General features: G+C 43.2%; 1 protein-coding gene across 1 annotated transcript in view; it reads right to left on the bottom strand.

The window, feature by feature from the left end:
- Window positions 1–23,416, bottom strand: part of TENM1 (teneurin transmembrane protein 1) — a 696,753-nt gene that overhangs the window by 27,304 nt on the left and 646,033 nt on the right. Inside the window, exon 26 of the mRNA XM_030210273.1 lies at window positions 5,928–6,224. Within this exon, the coding sequence (XP_030066133.1) occupies window positions 5,928–6,224 (297 nt within the window). The remainder of the gene's footprint in view (window positions 1–5,927; window positions 6,225–23,416) is intronic.

Here is a 23,416-nt window from a genome sequence, read left to right as displayed (position 1 = left end):
TAGATAAAGCTGCATGAGGTAATTAACACTACATATAAAATCTTTAGTGAGGACTGCAATAACACCATATTTAGAATACAAATTGGCAGTTTATCCCCCACCTTACTAGTTTTCTTAAGTCAATATCTATGATTCCTCTGAGGTCTATTTCCTCAAAGGGATGAGTAGACCAGAAAGGTGGTAGAAGAATGACATAATGCGATCTGCATATTGTGGGAGGTTTTATGGGGATGATGCACTTCTGTAGGCTATACATTCTTAGTGGAAGGGGCTAATAGGGAATAATTCTATAAGGTACTGTCTAGTTTTAGATGGCAGAAACACACATAAATGGTGGCATTCTAGGCATTAAGTGGCCTCATATGGAATACTAACTAGTGAAAAAGTATGAACCATGTTTTGATGGTGTGCACTTTGCCTACAGGCATATGCATGGATGGAGTTTAGGCAGATCATGGGCGGAGCAAGCAAATATGCCCATAAGTGCTATTCTATAAATGGTGCTCCAATCTATCTCAGTATGGCAACACTTATGTTCTTATGATCTTATTTTTTTCTGCCTTTCATCCCCCTATCATTTATCTTCTTCCCTGTCTCCAAACCCTTTCTTCCATCTCTTACCCACTACCCAGCTTCCCAGTCCCCTTTTTATTTTCTCCATTTACACAATTCCTCAAACCAAACTCTACTTAAAGACATCTCCCTTCCTTGGTCACAGACCTCTGTTCTTTCTACTGACTCACAGCTCTCCTCCATCTTCTTCACCATTGTTCAGGCGCTGTCATGTCCCTTACCTCAACGCAAGTGGCGTCCTAGGGCTGCGCGGGGTCCCGTCGACATGCACACATCACTGGCACAGCCCTGAGCCATGTGTGTGTAGTTCTTCTGTGGATGCAGGCTCCTTGATTGCTTTGCTTCCATGCACCTGGGTCTGCTCTCTCACTGCCTGGCTTCCCTTGCTTCTCTCCTATTGGTTTTCCGGTTCCTCCTTCCCCTGCTCTTGTCCTATGGCTGTGCTCCTTCTCCCTGCTGGTCCCTGCTGATGTCAGACTCCAGCACTTTATCAGCTGAGCTCTTCCTGGACTCCATGCTTCGGCTTCTACTTTGGTAGGTGTTTCTTGCTCAATAGTTTGCGTCTTCTCTACTTTGTCCCTCGTTGCTGACTTTGCCTGCTGCCTGCCTATTGACTTTACCTGTGCCTGGATTACTCTCTTGCCTGCTGCCTGCCTACTGACTTTGCCTGTACCTGGATTACTCTCTCGACCTGCTGCCTGCCTATTGACTTTACCTGTGCCTGGATTACTCTCTTGCCTGCTGCCTGCCTACTGACTTTGCCTGTACCTGGATTATGCTCTTGACCGGCTGCCTGCCTATTGACTTTACCTGTGCCTGGATTACTCTCTTGCCTGCTGCCTGCCTACTGACTTTGCCTATGCCTGGATTACTGCCTGGCCGATACGTTCACCACCCCACTTTCAGCTCTGTCTCGTAAGTCCTTCAGGCTTCCCGCACCTAGGGGCTCAACCTTTGGGGAATGGCGGTCAGTGCAGGTGAAACCAGGGGTTGTCCGGCCGCAAAGCAGAACCTGGTCCGAGTACCGGGCTCAGCAGCGCTCTACTTGGTACAAGAACTCACAAGTCTGACAGGTGCATCTAATCTACTCCTAGTCTTACCCTCTATACAGAACTATCTAGTACCACTGTCCTCCTAATCCTCAACTCTCTGCACCCAACCTCCACTTAACTGCTCTCCCTACCCCAACACCCACCTTCTTCCCCTACACTCACCCTCTTGCCTCTGTATCCCCTTCCCAAGCACCTGTCTCCTTCTCCATAATCCATCTTCCTTGCTGCTCCCTCAATTCCTACAATGCATCTGCCTATTTCACTAGCCTCTGTTTTCTCACCTTTCCCCTTACTGTCCCCAGCATCTGTCTCCCTGTCTCTCCTTTTTTAAATCTGTTGATCTGCCTCTTTTCTCTTCCTCCATGACTTCTGCTTCCTGCCTCACCTACTTCCTCCACTAGTTCTGGCCGTCTCCTTTCTTCCTCCACCCCTCCAGTATATGCTTTTCTCCCTACTCACCTCTAGCATCTGCTCCAATCCTCCATGCCATCTAAGAGGTTGGAAACTGCCTTTCTGCTCCCCACTGCTCTGTTTTCTCTTATAATGCCTGCAACTGCATGTGTACCAAAACCTCATGGATTTGGTACCTCATAAGGATTTAATGTGCTTCTCCTATTAACCTACAAATGCACTCGATCTGCAGCCCCTCCTTACCTCTCTACCCTCATCTCCCCTTACGTTCCTTCCCGTAACCTCCGCTCTCAAGACAAATCCCTACTTTCAGTACCCTTCACCACCACCGCCAACTCCAGGCTCCGCCCTTTCTGCCTCGCCTCACCCCATGCCTGGAATAAACTCCCTGAGCCCATACGCCAGGCCCCCTCCCTGCCCATCTTCAAATCCTTACTCAAAGCCCACCTCTTCAATGTCGCCTTCGGCACCTAACCACCATACTTCTATTCAGGAAATCTAGACTGCTCCAACTCGACATTTCGCCCATTAGATTCTAAGCTCTTTTGAGCAGGGACTGTCCTTTTTGTTAAACTGTACAGCGCTGCATAACCCTAGTAGCGCTCTAGAAATGTTAAGTAGTAGTAGTAGTAGTACATTGTTGCAGGCATTATAGAATAGAATGGAACAGAACAGGGAGGAGCACATAGTCCCTGTCAATGCAGCACTCATATCTTCAGCTGGCAGGGCTTGGTAATCCCCATTCCTATCATTAGTCTCTCTAGAGGCATTGGAAGGGCCTGAGCTCCTCCAGCCACCCTCTCCCTTCTGGTATGTGTCAATATATCAGTGTTTCTATGATGGAGAAGTTGAAACTGGTTCTCCCATAGAAATACACTAGGCCGTTTTAATGTGGAACTTATTTCTCTGGATCCCCTGTTCAGTCTGGCTCATTTTTTAACTTGATATGTCTTTTCATAAGTTTTTTCCCCTACACTAAACTTGCTCTCATTCTGTTTTATGTTTGACGGGCTATTCTGCCCTCAGACAGATAAACACTGAGGCAGACGTATAGACATTCATGGCCCCTTCAAGTATAATTTCTTTCCAATATTCCAACATTTTACTGCATCTTATATCCAGCGTTTGACTGACAATATGAAACAGACACCAATAAGCACTTTTAAAAAAGAAGCAATCCAGGGTTAATTAACAGTAACATAGTATCCAAGTTCCAGTTCAAATGAACTTTCATTATCAGCCTAATGAAAGCTTTTTGAACTGAAATAGTACTAAGCTAATGTTCAATTAAAGTTTTCTACTTTGAAGTTGAAAGCCCAGATTGCTGATTTTCATTTCATAGGCTTGTTAGCATGCCTCAAAAGGGCCCTAAAATGTATTTCCGTTGAAAAGGTTAGAAAACAGCCTCAAGGACATAAGAAAGGAGATGGCATACAATACATTTTTAGTTTAATTTTCTCATCAGGAAGACCAAATTTGGCACATGGAGAATCTATGGTAAATGAGCATTCAATACTCTACCCAATAGATGACACCAGTTGCCAAACTGATCATTATCTGACTTACAAAATTTCATTTTCCAACCTTGATGATCTTCCTTTAAAATAGCAGTACTAAAAAGATAATTTAGACAACACAATTAGTGGATAAATATAATCATTAGAATCCCCTATTAATTCAGATTTTCTTTCACATGATAGTGTTTTCAATGCAGAACCTAATAGGCTGTGGAATTGGGTCCTCGTGGAGGAGGTGTGGTCTAATGGCTACAGTAATGGGTCAAAAACCAAGGAAACCATTGTTCACCATATCTCAAAAAAGATATAGTGGAATTAGAAAAGGTTCAAAGAAGAGCAACAAAAATGATAAAGAGGATGGAACTCCTCTCGTATGAGGAAAGGCTAAAGAGTTTGGGGCTCTTCAGCTTGGAAGAGAGACGGATGAGGGGAGATATGATTGAGGTCTACAAAATCCTGAGAGGTGTAGAACGAGTAGAAGTAAATCGATTTTTTACTCATTCCAAAAGTACAATGACTAGGGGACACTCGAGGAAGTTACATGGAAATACTTTTAAAAGAAATAGGAGGAATTATTTTTTCACTCAACGAATAGTTTTTTTTTTGTTGTTACATTTGTACCCCACGCTTTCCCATTCATGGCAGGCTCAATGCGGCTTACATGGGGCAATGGAGGGTTAAGTGACTTGCCCAGAGTCACAAGGAGCTGCCTGTGCCTGAAGTGGGAATCAAACTCAGTTCCTCAGGACCAAAGTCCACCACCCTAACCACTAGGCCACTCTGGAACTCTTTGCCAGAGCAGGTGGTAACAGTGGTTAAGGTATCTGGGTTTAAAAAAGGTTTGGACAAATTCCGGAAGGAAAAGTCCATAGTCTGCTATTGAGACAGATATGGGAAGCAACTGCTTGCCCTGGGATTTCTAGCATGGAATGTTGCCATGATTTGGGTTTTTGCCAGGTACTTGTGACCTGGCTTGGCCACTGTTTGGAAAACAGGATACTGGGCTAGATGGACCATTGGTCTGACCCAGTATGGCTACACTTATGTTCTTATATTAAACTGTAGACTTACTGTACCTGAATATTAACAATTCCATAAACCACCTTGAGCATTATGGGGTAGATTCAAGAAAGAGCGCCAAAATTTAGGTGCCAGAATGATATGCACTAACCCCCTAATTATATAAATGGTGCTTTAAATTGTGCATGCAATTGAACTGAATAACAAGTCAATTAGCGCTGATAACCGGTGCTATAGAAATGATTTGTAGTAGTAGTAGTAACCGGGAGCTAACTTAGTGCTGATAACCGGGAGCTAACAATCATCAGTGCTAATTGGCATTAATTAAAAATTATGCGTGTACATTTACGTGCCCAGGTCTACACAGCTCCAAAAAGGGGGCATGGCTACGGGAGGGACATGGGCAGATCAGGGGCATTCCCACAATTTATGCACGCTGTTCTAGAATAAGCCGGGGATCTGCACCTAATTTAGGCATAGGGATTTACACCAAGGTTTCGTCGGTTGTACCTAAATGTAGTCGTGGTTACCGGTGCTTAGCGCTGTTCTATAAATGGAACCTAACTTTGAGCGCAGTTTATATAATAGCGCTAAGCTCTATTTTTTTGGCGCCAATCTTTAGGTGCCATTTACTGACTTTACCCCTATGTGTGAATTCTATACTGGCAGTTCCACATGGAACCTGCCATTGTAGAATACTAGTGTATGTCAGCAGTTTCGTGTCTAACGTTAAATGCGGGCACTGACACCATGTTAAAGACTGGTGAAAGTGCTGGCACCTAACTGGTTGCAGTTATGTGTAGTATTCTATAACGTGCGTACTTAATTCCTAGGCACACCCCTGACCTACCCATTCCCCTCCCACATCCATGTCCTCCTGGAAGCTGCACACGATAGAATTTGTGCAAGCAACTTCTAGAATAGTGACTAGGGCAGTTGGATACACAGTGGAGTAGTGGCCTAGTGGTTAGAGAACCCAGCTTGACATCCAGAGGTGGCCAGTTCAAATGCTGCTGCTTGTGATCTTGGGCAAGTCACTTAACCCTCCATTGCCTCAGGTACCAGCTTAAATTGTGTGCTGGATAGGAAAACACTCAGTGTACCTGATTATAACTCACCTTGAGCTACCACTGAAAAGATGTGAGCAAAATCCAAATACATAAATTATTACTTGGTCCCACCTAGCACCAATTTAAGCCAATGACTGGCTCTTAACACCAATTATTAAATTAAATTTCACATGCAATTGACCTTATTCTATAAATTGCATGCAAGGCATAAATTTGAGTGCACAAGTTTATAGAATTTTTGTTTCTCCTTTGTGGTGTCATGAAATATATATTCACTGATTTACCTTTTCCAAGTATGTGTAGCTCCATATTTTACCATCTGCCCAGGTTCTGGAAACTATTTTTCCATTCGTGTCATATTCCATTTTCTCATTCCAAGTCCCTCTTTGAATGTAGGTCACAAGCCCTGAATGTGAATAGGTGACATTGACTTCATTGTATTTGCTGCTGGGTGACCACTGTATTGGACGTCCAATCTGGTCGTAGAAGATTTGAAGAGTGAACTTTCGGTGATCATCGTAGATCTTTCCTGTTCTGTTTACATGGTCAAAATCTATGGACAGCAAGTTTCTGTTGTGAGCCTGAAAATCAACACACATCCAAATAAGAACAAAAATGATATGGAATGATTGCAGTCCTGCATCAACAGAAGCTTTGCATTAAAATGACTTACTCATTGTAGCCTGGATTTAGCCTGGTAATTGACCTGCTGATGTTCTTACAAGAGTTCTAATTATGAGTGTTATCAAAGGCACTGTCTGACATTTTACATCAGTTTGGAGGCAATTTTCAGACTGACCCCACTAAAAGCAAGCTTGGGAATATGTTTTGCTAGTGGATCTTGCCTCTGTTTTCAAAGAGAAATCACATATGTATACGTTGAACTTTTCTAAGGGTATAAAGTGCCTGCTAGCATTTACACCTGATTTTTGAATGGGTAGATTTTTTGCAGAAAATAACCTACATGTGTTGTTTTCCTATCTTGCCTGACACATGCCTCTAAATGTGGCTAAAAGTACTCATGGAGGGTAATTTCAGAAAGCATTTTCTGCGTGTTTAGTATGTTGTACACAAGCTGTCCAATATTTAAAAGTATTTAACCAGCCAGGAATGGCACCTGGCTGGTTAAATACACTCAATCTGGCTCTCCACCAATATTCAGCAGGAGATAACCAGCTATCTTCCGCTGAATATGCTGGTCAGCGGCTAAACCAGTCACTGGCTATGTCACTTGAGATAACCGGTTACCGCTGACCAGTTAAGTTTAGCGGCCAGATATACCCACGCAATTAGCAGGTCTATCTTCGGCCACTAGAACCTAGCGGGTCAGCCGATGAATATTGGCTTAACCGGCTATGTTTGTGGCACACAAAAAAAACCCTGGAAATTCAATGGTGATGGCCGGATATGGCCCCAGCATTGAATTTCCGGGTTCAACGGCAACAGCAGGAGTTAGCCGGCCTAATTCCCGCTGTCTCAATATCGGGGCCATGGAAAAAATGTGACTCATAACATTTTGCTGGTATATATTCGGGTACACATAATCTTGTTGACCAGACCATGCGGAAATGTTGAAGTGTAGTTTGGGAGGTGCAGGGATACAATTGCAATGTATCAATGTTATTTATTAATTGGGATTTATTAACTGCCTTTATGAAGAGATTCAGCCGAGGCAGTTAACAGCAGATACAGTCTAACATAAAATTTACAATCTTCCTTCTCATTTATAACATTATTTCTCTGATAAACCTAATAGTTAGTATAAGGATGAGTGTTAAATCTTGGGTGGGATTAACTAAAAGAAAGGGTTCTAAGTATAGAAGCCTGTAATCTCTACTTTTCTAGGTTTTTTTTCTTTGCTTAAGCTTTGTTACTCTCAGTTTCCCTAGTTCTCTCCTGTAACATACTGTAAAAAATATGAAACAAAATAATTACGATATTATTAACGGCATAAAAAATAAAATGACCAAACATAAGTATAATTACAGTAGATTAGCTAATGGGCAGACTGGATGGACCATGCCCAAGGAAGGCAGTAGGGTATCAGTAATCGAGAGAGAAAAGATGGTAACCTACAGACTGGACTTTAAACACAAGGGTGAGAATCTTGTAAGTGATTCTGTGGCTTTGAAGAGGGGTGTGGCATGATCGAATTTCTTAGAACCAGTAATTAATTTGATGACAGTGTTTTGAATTAATTGTGAGTGGTGTATGTCTTTCTGTCTGAGGCCTTTGTACTGAGAATTACAATAATCTAGCTGGTTAAGTACAAGAGAATGTACCAGGATCTTAATGGCAGATGGCTGAAGCAGTGGTCTAATAGACCTGAACATACACAGCTTGTAGAAGCACAAGGGAGGTAATCTGTGGTCTGAAGCTGAGTGCGTTGTCTATATTGACGCCCAGAATTTTCAAGGATGGCACTAAAGGCACTTGGCCCCCTCAGTGTAAAACTAGTGATGATAGAGCAGTGTTGCTGTTATCAGAGAGAAGGAGAGCTTTAGATTTGTCAAAGTTATAACTTGAACTTGTTCTCAGTTAGCCAAGTGAAGATACGAGATAGACCAGTATTAAGGATGCTGATGTCCTGACGATCGGTAGGGTTGAGAGGAATTAGAATTTGGATATCATCTGAATAGACATTTGAAGTCAAGCCAATAGATTTAAAGAATTTGAGGAAGAGGGACTTCCCCCACACTCTTACAAGGTTAGTGGCAGTGACGGAACTGAACTGGGAGCAGAGTAGCTCACACGGAATCAAAGGATCTGACTAATCTTTCCTTGGTCTTCCACCATTATCCATGGTCGAGCTGGAAGAGAAAACTTTACTTTTTGATCTCCAATGAATTTGTGCTTTTTTAAACTCAGCTACCCTGAAGTGAATTGCAAATATTCAAAGATAGGAGGATACATTTGTCATACACGCAAGTGAACTGGAATCAGGTATTTATTCTGTAGATATCTGTCTTATAGTTTTATAACCACATATCTCTAACTTTAATGCTCTTTATTTACAATAGCTGTAAAACACCTACGTCTTTCTGTAGACTGCTTTAACTATTGCAATTTATGTTCTAATTACACTTAGCGAAGGTCTAGTTTAAAGTGATTTCCAGCTTAACTGCATTTGTTAGTATATATATCTAGTGGGCTACATTTATCAGGGAAGGAGACGTTTCTTTGAAAACAAAGCCCACGTTAGAGCACGGGGATGTGTAAGGTAAGCAGAGGGCAAAATTTTGCACTTGTGCTCCCTGTCTTCCTGCATAAAATGCACTCGGCATTATTATCTGCTTGACTGTGAAATTATAAATATTGATTTATACATGCGTTATGAAATAGTGCTTTGAGATGCAAGTGATTTCTTAAGGGTATAATCTTCTCCCAGCTGCCGTGAGAAGTCAAGTGAAAGTCAAAGATTAGATCTGTAATGGGAGTGAAGAGTTGCAATATTAAATGAGCCTCTATTGATTTTGTGATTTCTAAACATCACTAGGATGATTTGAGATTTGGTGTGGGGTTTTTCTAGTAAATAACGCTGCCAGACCAGAGACTGCAGACTAAGGGGGTCGATATTCAAAGCCATTTAAAGGTTCTTGGCCGCTTAAATCGGCTGTATGGGGCGGGGCTATCCACTGACATTCAGCAGCATTTTACTACTACTACTATAAATCACTTCTATAGCGCTACCAGTCGTACACAGTGCTTTACAATTGAACATGAAGAAGACAGTCCATGCTCAAAAGAGCTTACAATCTAAATCAGGACAAACAGACAGGACCAAAAAGGAGAAGGGAAGGACAGACATAAGGACACATAAGGATAAGATAAAAATTACAAGTCAGGAGTCGAAAGCAGCATCAAACAGGTAGGCCTTTAGCCCGGATTTGAAGGCAGCCAGGGATGGAGCTAGACGTAATGGCTCAGGAAGCCTATTCCAGGCATAAGGTGCGGTGAGATAGAAGGAGCGGAGTCTGGAGTTAGTGATGGAGGAGAAGGGTGCAATTAGGAGAGATCTGCCTAGTGAACGGAGTTCTAGGGAAGGAGTGTAAGGAGAGATGAGGGTGGAGAGGTAGTGAGGGGCTGCAGAGTGAATGCACTTATAGGTCAACAAGAGGAGCTTGAATTGTATACGGAAACGGATAGGGAGCCAGTGAAGTGATTTCAGGAGAGGGCTGATATGGGCATAACGATTTTGGTGAAATATTAGTCGTGCGGCAGAGTTTTGAACAGATTGAAGAGGAGAGAGATGGCTGACCTGAGAGAAGCAAGTTGCAGTAGTCTAAGCGAGAGGTGATGAGAGTTTGGATGAGGGTTCTGATAGTGTGTTCAGAAAGGAAAGGGCGAATTCTGATGATGTTATAAAGGAAGAAACTTTAACTGGTTAGTGCTGCAGCCTGGGGCCAGAGTCGGCATGTATGCGGTTAAGTGATATTTATCAATTAACCGGCTATGTGGCCAAATCGGACCCCTTAAAACTCAGTCCTATCTTTATGTGGTGTTGCTTAGGCCGTTAAATGCTGAATATTGCAGAACCTCATAAGAGATAACTGGCTGCATAAACCCAGATGGTCAATGAATATTCAGGGTAACGCTGCTGGTGGCTAAAAAATGCTGACCGTCATTAGCAAAATATTTACCCTCTAATGTTTTACTACATGAGAGGGATGCATGGGATAAACACAAAGGAATCCTGTTTAGAAGGCATGGATCTACAGAATCTTAGTGGAGATTGGGTGGCAACGCCGGTAATTGGGAAGCAAAACCATTGCTGGGCAGACTTCAACAGTCTATGCCCTGATCATAACTGAATAGATATGGATGGGCGGGAGTGTAAATTTTAAGGGGCTTCGACGTTAGCTTCAGAACTTTTAGTACAAGAACAGTGCTGGGCAGACTTCTACGGTCTGTGCCCTGAGAAAGGCAGGGACAAATCAAACTCAGGTATACATATAAAGTATCACATATCATGTAAAATGAGTTTATCTTGTTGGGCAGACTGGATGGACCGTTCAGGTCTTTATCTGCCGTCACTTACTATGTTACTATGTTACAATTCATTACATTTGCTGAACACATTGTGTAAATGGATAACAAGGCATAGGATTATTACTAGAAATGAGAAAACAAAAGCCTCAACCACCCCGAGGGGAGTCATAGACTTTTCAACAAACCTCTGTGGGGTTTCTATTATCGGCTTTAGCCCAGCTGAAAAAACAACACTGGGAAACAACTCCTAAGGGGAAAAAACTCCCAAGTAGAAAAAACCCCATCTTGGACTACAAAATACCCAAATTTATTCCTAGACTGCCCATTAAACACCTTAGGAATAAATTAGGGTATTTTGCAGTCCAAGCTGGGTTTTTTTCGACAGTGGTTTTTTGCCATACTGGTTCACTGTTTTCAAAGTGAAGCAAGATGGAGAAATCAATAGTTGTTGCCTTTTCTTGGGAACACTGGGAATACCCAACATTATTTCAGTGCGAGACAGTAGGATATTCAAATGGAAGGTAATATTTGCAGGTGATATTAGAACTGATATCTAGGAACAGCAGCAGTGCAATGGTGTGCGATGTCATCCAAAGGCATCCTACTCCTTTAAAATCCTGCGGACCTGTGGAGAGCTGGGATCACTGGAACTACCCAAAACTGTTCAACAGTGAGACGGTAAACTGTTTGAGTGCAAGGAAGAACTATTGCTGGTGATATTAGAACTGGTACCTGGCATCCGGTAACAGCAGCAGTGTTGCAGCATGTGATTGTCATCCAAACATGTCCCACTGTGCTTCCAATACTTATAGAAATGGAAGTACTCTTTTGCTGCTCCTATCCTGAACCCATTGACAAAAAGACATACACCACTCGGTAAAAATTACCGAGGTGGAAATAGCGAGGGATGCTCAAAAGAACTGGTATGAAAATAAGCTGCTCGCAAAAACAGCAAGCAGCTCAGCAGGGGGAAAGCATGCACAGAACATGTAGTCGCTAAGTATAGCTGCTCTGTGCATGCTACAGATGTCTTTCATACACGCCTAAAAGCTGCCCTGGGCAGCGTTACAGGCAGGGAGGGAAGCAGGGGAGAGTGAGGCGAAGGAGAGTGAAGGGTGGCGAGCGAGGGGAGGGATGGGCTCTAGAGATGCTGCAGCTCTCCTCAGCCATCCAGCAGCTGCTATTTTAGCGGTAATGGGAAGGAAACAGCAGTACCGGCAGGGCCTGACCACCCGTAAAAATGTAATCATAAAGGTAGGTGGTCCTTTCTGTGCATCACTCAGAATGCACATTTGAATAGTAATTAGCTCATTAAAATAACTTTGCATATAATTTTCGTTAGCTGGCACCGTGACAGGAAAAGAGCCCGCAGACCCCTTTTGTGCATGTCTTTGTTGAACTCTGTGCTCGCTCAACAGGCTAGAACCATTAGAACAGGCTGGCTCATTAAGCTTTGCGCATCTGGGCCTAAGACAGACACGTCCACTGTGTTTTTAGCTTGAAGTGTTTGTCTTGACGAAATGCCGATCTTGCTTTCACTCTACGTTGCGTAGGTCTCATGGGGATATAGAAATGATAAATAGCAGCAGTCTTAAAGGGACAGATGTTTTCTTCAGTGCTCATGTGTAAACACTAGGGATGTGCCCTCATTAACACTCATTCGTTTGTTAGTGTGCCTTAACACTTAACGCACACTAAATTGATTTAACATGTGTTAACCTACAAATTAATATGTGTACAAAAAGATTTGTCACTTTAGAGCATTTTTATTAAAATGAACTAAAAAAAAACCCCTCCCCATCTGAACATTGTATATTTCTGAATTAATGCAGAGCAGCAATTGTGGATGTGGAAAAAACCATATCATTGTATCCATAGCAAATCAGGGCTATTAAGAAAATGGAATACTGAATGTGTGTCATGCAGTCTACGGTGATTGCATTATTGAACTGATGTTGTCTGCTAGGAAATAAAAACCTAACCAGTAATAATGAACAGGGGTAATGAGTGTTTTTTATGGACTTTCACAACTATTACCAGTTTAGCAGTAACAGTACTTAAGTCCCTTTCTTTTTTTGACTATGGGAATATTGCGAAAAAGCACTGGTGTGTACTTCTCAGGAAGAAGATGATGCAAGACAAACCATATCATTTCTCCCTTTAAATTGGTAGAAATGAGAAAAATGAAGATATTGTTATACGAAGTGGGGAAACTACAAGTCCCAGGAGGCAGTGGAGCTATGAGGTCAGTAGGAGAGCCAGGCTGGATGAAAACCTGAGGAAAGCTTGCTAACCCAACAGCAGCTGCACTAAGCAAAGGGGCCAGGGCTTGCTGTCAGCACATTTCACACCTGCAGCAATTATCAATTAACATTGCTGACTGCAGAGCTTCCAAGTTACCCAGTTCCAGCAGGGAGATAATAGGCCAGTCCTGGATTTTGACCAACCTCTCCCTGATGCATTATGAGATTTGTAGACTAGAATCAGGGACTATGAATCCTGCTCTGTTTTGGGTGTAAGTATAAAACTAGGACTGACCAATAAGTCTCCCTTCTGGAAAAGGGTAACTTGGCAGCTCTATGACTGCCAGAGAAGAAGTTTCAAAGAAGTCTTAGTTCTAGAGATAAACAGAAGGGAACTTAGGAAGGGAAATCACAACCCAGACGTGAAAAAAGACAGAGAAGGACTCATGGACAGAAAGCCTTAAGTCCTGAAAGGAAGAATGATGACTGATGTTTAAATTATACATTGCTTGTGCAAAGACCTGCCTGTATTTTGGAAAAGGCAAAGTGGATATTTAAAAGTGAAACTGAGGTTAAGAGTGATAAGGATGATTATTCCATTAATGCTGGTTAAGTTAACACTGTTGGGGGAAAAGACGAAAAGTCCTGTAACATAGTAACATAGTAGATGACGGCAGAAAAAGACCTGCACGGTCCATCCAGTCTGCCCAAGAAATGTGCCACTTTTTTGTGTATACCTTACCTTGATTTGTACCTGTCTTTTTCAGGGCACAGACCGTAGAAGTCTGCCCAGCACTATCCCCGCCTCCCAACCACCAGCCCCGCCTCCCACTACCGGCTCTGTTATCCAATCTTTGCTAAGCTTCTGAGGATCCATTCCTTCTGAACAGGATTCCTCTATGTTTATCCCATGCATGTTTGAATTCTGTTACCGTTTTCATCTCCACCACCTCCTGCGGGAGGGCATTCCAAGCATCCACCACTCTCTCCGTGAAAAAATACTTCCTGACATTTTTCTGTAAAACTAAACAGAATTGCAATGTCTAGGGTTAAGGATTAAGAAGTGAGGAAAGAGTTGGTGTTATGAGAATTTGGGGTTTCACATGAGTTCGTATTAAATAAAGCTGTTATTTAGCTACTGCATGTGTTGGCTACTGTTTGTGAGGTCCTGCTAAAGCATCTAGTAGGAAAAGTGTGACAAGGAAGCTTAGGGCAACCCTGTCCCCAGGGCCCCTGGGTGGCATCAGGGCTATGGTAGCATGAAAGTGTATACTGATTATCAGGGCCTGTCTTAACAATTGCAGGGCCTGAGCAGACCAGTTCGTTGGGGCCCCCTACCCCCACTTAGCCCCACCCCATGTTGACAAGATGTGTTTTAAAATTTTTTATTTATGAAATTTGAAATAAAGACAAATCAAGCAAAACTTGAATAGAAAAACTAATTCAAATAAGCACAATGCTCTCATTAAGCAAGAAAAAACCCCAGAAATTATTCAGTTCAAGTCCACTACAATTAGGAGTTCCAATTCTCAAAACATAGAAGAGAGTAAAGTAAAAATATAAATTAAGTAAGAAAAGATCCAGGTACGTGGGTAAAGTACTTTAAAATTCCCCCATTACTGTAACCCACCAATATGGAGAGGCAACACCAGAGATCCCCTAGTAGCCAAAAAAGATGTAACATGTACAGGTTTCCCAAAAGACATATTTCACTAAAGGCAAAAAACAAAATCACAACATATTTACAGGTAGCAAAATTTTCCCTAAATCAGCCATAGCAAGTCAAAGAGTATCCAGGGAAACCTCAGCAGGTAGGGTTGCCAACTTTTTGACAGAGAAAAACCTGACACTGCCCTGCTCAATGCCCCATTCATGGCCCGCTCCAATTCCCTTGTCATACCTACCGTTGAACGCTTCCCTCGCCCTGCCTCTCTACAAACAAATATCCACACAAGAGTTGCCATCTCAGAAGAAAAAGTGACACATTCGATGATTATTTCACAACCCCCCTCCCGTCTGATGTTATGACAAACTAACATTAAATTCAAATTTTGAAGTCAACTCAGTAAGGACAACACACAATCTCTCCACTGCAAAACACTAAGCACAAACTTGTGAAAAAGACACTCAGAACTTTACTGTACTATAACAGCACTAATTCCTAGGACTCAAAGAGAAACAACCTTATCTGTGAAAAGGCAGCACTGTAAATATTACACCAGACCTAAAACTCCAATACACTATCTAGTGAGAAAACAAAACAAATGAGACTGCTAAAGATCTCTACACAGAAACTACATGCTAGCAGAATAACTCACCTTGCTCACACGTGCAAAACACAGACAGAACATCAACAAATATGAAACAAGGAATCACAGACCAGTAATAGAGATATGAAGACAAAAATCTGAACTGGGAAATTCAGAGTCATACTCTGCATATACAGCAATACTAGAGAAACAGAAATGGAAATGCAAGATGTCCGAGATGCATATTTCCAAAAGCTGACATGTTCCAACTGATAAATTCAAAATAATTTTTTTCTACCTTTGTAGTCTGAGTATTTTATTTTTCCATTCAATTTGGTCCGTGTCCCTTCTCCTGTCCATTTGACATTTCTTCTCTCTCCAAGTCTGTCATCCATCTTCTCTCTGCGACCCTATCTGTCCAGTCCAGCATCTCTCCTCTGTGCCCCTATTCAGCATCTGCCCTCTTAGCGTCCCTATCCACCACTTTTCCGGCATTGCCCTGTGTTCCTGTCTCTATTCTTACTCCATGCTCAGCAGCTCTTGTCTGTGCCCTGTCCATCCCCTCTCTTTTCCCTTCCTCTCATATCCCACAAGTGCAAAATTTCTCCTACTTTTCCCCTGCCCCCTCGTGGTCTGGTATAACTCATTCTCTCCACCTCTGGTCGAGCATTTCTTCTCCTCTGGTCCATTCTCCACCCCCCCCCCCCCCGATCCAGTCTCTTCCCTTCCTCAGTCTTGTCTCTCTCTCTCTCCCCTCTTGTGCTTCCCTTCCTGGCAGGTCCACAACATACCCATCTCCCTCTTACCCCAATCCAGTACATCTCCATCTCCCTCCAATGCCCCCTGCCCCAACACATCTCTATCGCCCTCCAATACCCCCCTTCTGGCCCAGCACATCTTCATCTCCCTCCAATGTCCCTCTCCTGGCCCAGCACATCTCCCTCCAATACCCCCTCCTGGTCCAGCATATCTCCATCTCCATGCAGCCCTCCCTCATGGTGCAGCATATCTCTATCTCCCTCCAGCTATCCCCTACAAATCCAGCACATCTCCATCCAGCCCCCCTCCCGGTCCAGCATATCTCCATCTCCCTCTAGCCCCCCTCTGGTCCAGCACATCTCTATCTCTCTCCATCCCCCCTGATCCAGCACATGTCCATCTCTCTCTAGTCCCCCCCCCCGGGGTTTAGCACATCTCCATTTTGCAGTCCCCAACCCCACCCCCACGGCCCAACATATATACATCTCCCTCTTCCTCTCTCCCTCCCTCCCAACAGGTCCAATATATTTCTCCCTTCTTCCCACTTCAAATCCAGTGTCTCTCTCTCCCTCTTGGATCCAATAAAGTTGCTTCATCCCTGGCGCTGGCTGCAATTAAGGCGCACTACTTTGGCCAGCGTCAGGACCTTTCCTCTGCTGGTCTCGCCTTTCATGAGGTAACTTCCTGCTTCCACAGGTAAAAGAGAAGGCCCCGATGCTGGCCAGAGTAGTGTGCCTTAATCGCAGCTGGCGCTGGGGATGAAGCAACTTTAGAGAATCCAGAAGGGAGGGAGAGACCTGGATTTGAGGTGGGGAGAAGAAGAGAGAGGGACATGCTGAGGCTGCTGCAGGGCCCCTGGGAGCACGAGGCCCTATGCAACTGCCCCTGTCGCCCCTGCCTAAGACCGACCCTGCTGATTATTACGATAACCTCTGCTTCCTTGCTATAATCCCATGGTTTGCAAATGTACTCAGTCAGGTTTCATTTCTGAAGAACAGTAAAATCACATGGTCCACAAATTAAAAGAACTGCTTCAAACCCTAAATCAAAATGCTGTAGGTAGCTTTAAACATGTACACATACTCCCAAATTCATGCTTGGTGCATAAATATGCATGCAGAAGTTCTAGAACAGGGTCAGTTGCACGCATAATTTAATAATGAGGCGCTAATTGGTGTTAATGAGCAATAATAGGCCATAAATGACCTTAATGAGTGGAGGAGTAGCCTGGTGGTTAGTGAAGTGGATTTTGATCCTGGGGAACTGAGTTCAATTCCCACTGCAGCTCCATGTGACTGTGGGCAAGTCACTTAACCCTCCATTGCCCCTGGTACAAATAAGTACCTGAATATATGTAAACTACTTTGAATGTAGTTGCAAAAACCTCAGAAAGGCGGTATATCAAGTCCCATTTCCCTTTCCCTTATGACATCACAATATCAGAAGTGAGGCAAGTGTCAGGCAATCAAGCCATTGTGACATCACTGATGAGGTTGGCTCTTATTGGTGGAATGAGTGGAGGAGTAGCCTAGTGGTTAGTGCAGTGAACTTTGATCCTGGGGAACTGAATTCAATTCCCACTGCAGCTCCATGTGACTGTGGGCAAGTCACTTAACCCTCCATTGCCCCTGGTACAAATAAGTACCTGAATATATGTAAACTACTTTGAATGTAGTTGCAAAAACCTCAGAAAGGCGGTATATCAAGTCCCATTTCCCTTTCCCTTATGACATCACAATATCAGAAGTCAGGCAAGTGTCAGGCAATCAAGCCATTGTGACATCACTGATGAGGTTGGCTCTTATTGGTGGAATGAGTGGAGGAGTAGCCTAGTGGTTAGTGCAGTGAACTTTGATCCTGGGGAACTGAATTCAATTCCCACTGCAGCTCCATGTGACTGTGGGCAAGTCACTTAACCCTCCATTGCCCCTGGTACAAATAAGTACCTGAATATATGTAAACTACTTTGAATGTAGTTGCAAAAACCTCAGAAAGGCGGTATATCAAGTCCCATTTCCCTTTCCCTTATGACATCACAATATCAGAAGTCAGGCAAGTGTCAGGCAATCAAGCCATTGTGACATCACTGATGAGGTTGGCTCTTATTGGTGGAATGAGTGGAGGAGTAGCCTAGTGGTTAGTGCAGTGAACTTTGATCCTGGGGAACTGAATTCAATTCCCACTGCAGCTCCATGTGACTGTGGGCAAGTCACTTAACCCTCCATTGCCCCTGGTACAAATAAGTACCTGAATATATATCACAATATCAGAAGTGAGGCAAGTGTCAGGCAATCAAGCCATTGTGACATCACTGATGAGGTTGGCTCTTATTGGTGGAATGAGTGGAGGAGTAGCCTAGTGGTTAGTGCAGTGAACTTTGATCCTGGGGAACTGAATTCAATTCCCACTGCAGCTCCATGTGACTGTGGGCAAGTCACTGTGCAGGCTTCTGTGCAGGCTTCTGTTGTGCAGGACGTCAGACTCACAGAAACAGAAGCCTGCGCGGCCGCGTTGCTGATCTGCAAGGGCAGGCTTCTAGATGGAATGTTGCTAGTGGAGGAGTAGCCTAGTGGTTAGTGCAGTGGACTTTGACCCTGGGGAACTGAGTTCCATTCCCACTGCAGCTCCATGTGACTGTGGGCAAGTCACTTAACCCTCCATTGCCCCTGGTACAAATAAGTACCTGAATATATGTAAACTACTTTGAATGTAGTTGCAAAAACCTCAGAAAGGCGGTATATCAAGTCCCATTTCCCTTTCCCTATATGAGATTCTACATGGAATGTTGCTACTATTGAGATTCTGTTGCTACTATTTGAGATTCTACATGGAATGTTAATGTTGCTATTCCACTAGCAACATTGCATGTAGAAGCCTGCCCTTGCAGATCAGCCGTGCAGGCTTCTGTTATGTGCAGGACGTCAGACTCACAGAAACAGAAGCCTGCGCGGCCGCGTTGCTGATCTGCAAGGGCAGGCTTCTAGATGGAATGTTGCTAGTGGAGGAGTAGCCTAGTGGTTAGTGCAGTGGACTTTGACCCTGGGGAACTGAATTCAATTCCCACTGCAGCTCCTTGTGACTCTGGGCAAGTCACTTAACCCTCCATCGCCCCTGGTACAAAATAAGTACCTGGATATATGTAAACTACTTTGAATGTAGTTGCAAAAACCTCAGAAAGGCGGTATATCAAGTCCCATTTCCCTTTCCCTATATGAGATTCTACATGGAATGTTGCTACTATTGAGATTCTGTTGCTACTATTTGAGATTCTACATGGAATGTTAATGTTGCTATTCCACTAGCAACATTGCATGTAGAAGCCTGCCCTTGCAGATCAGCCGTGCAGGCTTCTGTTATGTGCAGGACGTCAGACTCACAGAAACAGAAGCCTGCGCGGCCGCGTTGCTGATCTGCAAGGGCAGGCTTCTAGATGGAATGTTGCTAGTGGAGGAGTAGCCTAGTGGTTAGTGCAGTGGACTTTGACCCTGGGGAACTGAATTCAATTCCCACTGCAGCTCCTTGTGACTCTGGGCAAGTCACTTAACCCTCCATTGCCCCTGGTACAAAATAAGTACCTGAATATATGTAAACTACTTTGAATGTAGTTGCAAAAACCTCAGAAAGGCGGTATATCAAGTCCCATTTTCCTTTCCCTATATGAGATTCTACATGGAATGTTGCTACTATTGAGATTCTGTTGCTACTATTTGAGATTCTACATGGAATGTTAATGTTGCTATTCCACTAGCAACATTGCATGTAGAAGCCTGCCCTTGCAGATCAGCCGTGCAGGCTTCTGTTATGTGCAGGACGTCAGACTCACAGAAACAGAAGCCTGCGCGGCCGCGTTGCTGATCTGCAAGGGCAGGCTTCTAGATGGAATGTTGCTAGTGGAGGAGTAGCCTAGTGGTTAGTGCAGTGGACTTTGACCCTGGGGAACTGAATTCAATTCCCACTGCAGCTCCTTGTGACTCTGGGCAAGTCACTTAACCCTCCATTGCTCCTGGTACAAAATAAGTACCTGAATATATGTAAACTACTTTGAATGTAGTTGCAAAAACCTCAGAAAGGCGGTATATCAAGTCCCATTTTCCTTTCCCTATATGAGATTCTACATGGAATGTTGCTACTATTGAGATTCTGTCACTACTATTTGAGATTCTACATGGAATGTTAATGTTGCTATTCCACTAGCAACATTGCATGTAGAAGCCTGCCCTTGCAGATCAGCCGTGCAGGCTTCTGTTATGTGCAGGACGTCAGACTCACAGAAACAGAAGCCTGCGCGGCCGCGTTGCTGATCTGCAAGGGCAGGCTTCTAGATGGAATGTTGCTAGTGGAGGAGTAGCCTAGTGGTTAGTGCAGTGGACTTTGACCCTGGGGAACTGAGTTCCATTCCCACTGCAGCTCCATGTGACTGTGGGCAAGTCACTTAACCCTCCATTGCCCCTGGTACAAATAAGTACCTGAATATATGTAAACTACTTTGAATGTAGTTGCAAAAACCTCAGAAAGGCGGTATATCAAGTCCCATTTCCCTTTCCCTATATGAGATTCTACATGGAATGTTGCTACTATTGAGATTCTGTTGCTACTATTTGAGATTTTACATGGAATGTTAATGTTGCTATTCCACTAGCAACATTGCATGTAGAAGCCTGCCCTTGCAGATCAGCCGTGCAGGCTTCTGTTATGTGCAGGACGTCAGACTCACAGAAACAGAAGCCTGCGCGGCCGCGTTGCTGATCTGCAAGGGCAGGCTTCTAGATGGAATGTTGCTAGTGGAGGAGTAGCCTAGTGGTTAGTGCAGTGGACTTTGACCCTGGGGAACTGAATTCAATTCCCACTGCAGCTCCTTGTGACTCTGGGCAAGTCACTTAACCCTCCATTGCCCCTGGTACAAAATAAGTACCTGAATATATGTAAACTGCTTTGAATGTAGTTGCAAAAACCACAGAAAGGCAGTATATCAAGTCCCATTTCCCTTTCCCTTAATCGGTGCTATTTGTGTCACAAAATCTGTTGCATGCAACTTCTAAGGGGTGTGGACAAGCAAGGGGCATGGGCAGGTCAGGGGTATTACAAAATAATATCACTTATGTGTGTAACTGACAATTATGCTAGTATTCTCTGATTGCAATTTTGCATGCAATTGCCATTATAGACTTTGTGCTTAGTCATTTTATCAGGGTGCCTCATACTGCTCTTTGTTTAAAATCCTGTCCTATTCTAAACTTCCAGTTTCCATTTTGACTTGACTGATATGAACAGACACAATAGGCATGCCTTTTCAACTTTACTCTTAAATCCAAGTATGGAGGGGGCTCTCAGGGATGTTCTGTTCTACCAAGAAAGATGTAACTGAACAAGTTAAGCACTAAGACACTGGACTTGGGGGAGGAGGGAGTTATCAATATTATTATTATTAGCATTTGTATAGCGCTACCAGACGCACGCAGCACTGAACACCTGACATAGAGAGACAGTCCCTGCTCAATAGAGCTTACAATCTAAAATAATACAGATAGACAAGACAATTAAGGGCGAGGGAAGTACTGGGTGAGAACGAACAAGGGGGGAGGCAAATGAGTAGTGGCTAGGAGCCAAAAGTAGCAGTGAAAAGGTGGGTTTTCAGCATAGATTTGAAAACAGGTAGAGATGGAGCTAGACGTACAGGCTCAGGAAGTTTATTCCAGGCATAAGGTGCCGCGAGAGAAAAGGAACAAAGCCTGGAGTTAGCAGTGGAGGAGAAGGGGGACGACAAGAGATATTTGTCCAGTGAGCGGAGGTCACGGGGAGGAATGTAGGGAGAGATGAGAGTGGAGAGGTAATGGGAGGCTGTTAATATGGGTTAACATGGGTTACTGTTAAGATGTGTTATTTTACCATTAACCCCACTTATTAGTAACTAGGTGCTATTACATAAAATGGGATCTGTGGTAAAATAGCCCGACTTAATGGTAAAATAACATGTCTTAACAGTAGCCCACATTGACAACTTACTGCCTTACTGTGAAGAGTTTCACTCTCTGGTAACTAGAGCTGATATTGTGATGTCATAATGCCTCATTCCACCAATGCCTAAGAGCCAACCTCATTACTGATGTCACAATGGCTTGATTGTCTTTTACTTGGCTCACTTTTCTTACCTATAGCAGTGATTTTGATTTCTAGACACATTTCTTTTTTCTTTAATTAAGGGGGAAAGTTAACAACATTGGCTACATAAAGGTGTGTTTTAAAAAAAAAATGTTAACCTTAGTTATTAGTAACTAGGTCTTATTGCATAAAATAGGACTTATGCTAAAATAGCATGTTAGTGGTAAAATAACCCATCTTAAAAGTAGCCCACATTGATAACCACACCTGTCAATGTACTAATAATTTTTTTCTCATGCACAGAATAGGAAAAAACCCATGCTGGCTCCAGAAGTTAGTCAGTCCTTTTCTTGGAGAATCCAGCGTCTTGAAGCTTGATGTATTGGCCTGCCTATGACGTTTCTGGGTCACATATTCTGAGAACCTCTCCCCCCATCCCATCTCTACACTGTAGACAATTCATTTTTCATTTTGACATCTTCATGTCAAATCCCAGTTTTCTGACTTTTCTGTTATGAGCACTTTGGGTACAGCTATTGGTGATGTTGAGAAAAAGGGAAATTATTGTTTAAAAATGACAGCAGAAGGTGATTATTCCTTCAAGACAGGTGCTTTTCTAATTACCATAACACGTTTAAGGATAATTAAAGAAACCAAGAGAAAAAAAAGACAATAAGAAAAAACGAGCATTAAACAAACAAAAACAAACAAAGCAACAGGAAAGTTTATGTCTTGAGAAAAATAGCTAGTACAGTTCCTAAAATAAAAGCTAATTATATGATGGATTTGTGAAACTGTGTTTGCATAACATCCACCAGATTTCACAGGAAGAGATTAAACAACTAGGTCAACCTGAGCTAATTAGAAAGTTGCACAAATGTTAATTGGAAGAAGTTTAAAAAACTTCTGAATGGTAAGAATGAAATTGTGCAGATAATTATCTGAGGATTCTATTAAATTTGTATAGTACAATTAGAATTAACTGCACAAGTACCAGAGAAAAATGACTGAGTTTCATCAACAATGTCAAACTGGTTGCAAGAAAGTGAAACTATGAATGGTTTGCTAGCGACCGGGGATGTTTTTTTGGGGTTGGGATGGAGGGGCAGTCATGTCAGGTGGGGTGTGTTTGTGGGTTGCCAATAGACACAGGGGATATTTTTTTTTAAGTCTGTCAGGCTGGGGCAGGAGGGTTGGGACATGGGTGGGGTGGGGTGGGGTGGGGTGGGGTGGGGAGGAGGGGCGATGCAGACTACCATACTTTTAAAAAAAGTTACTTTTCTTGTCAGTGCTTGAATCCATCAGTGCTCAGACACTGACTGGAAAGCTATTAATTGCAAGAGTGTCAGATCAGGCTACACAACCCTGGACTTGGCAAACATTTTATGACAGTAACCGCTTGTCAGAAGCACCTATTTTTCTGTGCATTGCAAC

Source organism: Microcaecilia unicolor, chromosome 7, assembly GCF_901765095.1.
Source record: "Microcaecilia unicolor chromosome 7, aMicUni1.1, whole genome shotgun sequence".
Classification (NCBI taxonomy): domain Eukaryota; kingdom Metazoa; phylum Chordata; class Amphibia; order Gymnophiona; family Siphonopidae; genus Microcaecilia; species Microcaecilia unicolor.
The sequence above is the reverse complement of the archived record's forward strand: the minus strand, read 5'-3'. Positions and strand labels throughout refer to the sequence as shown.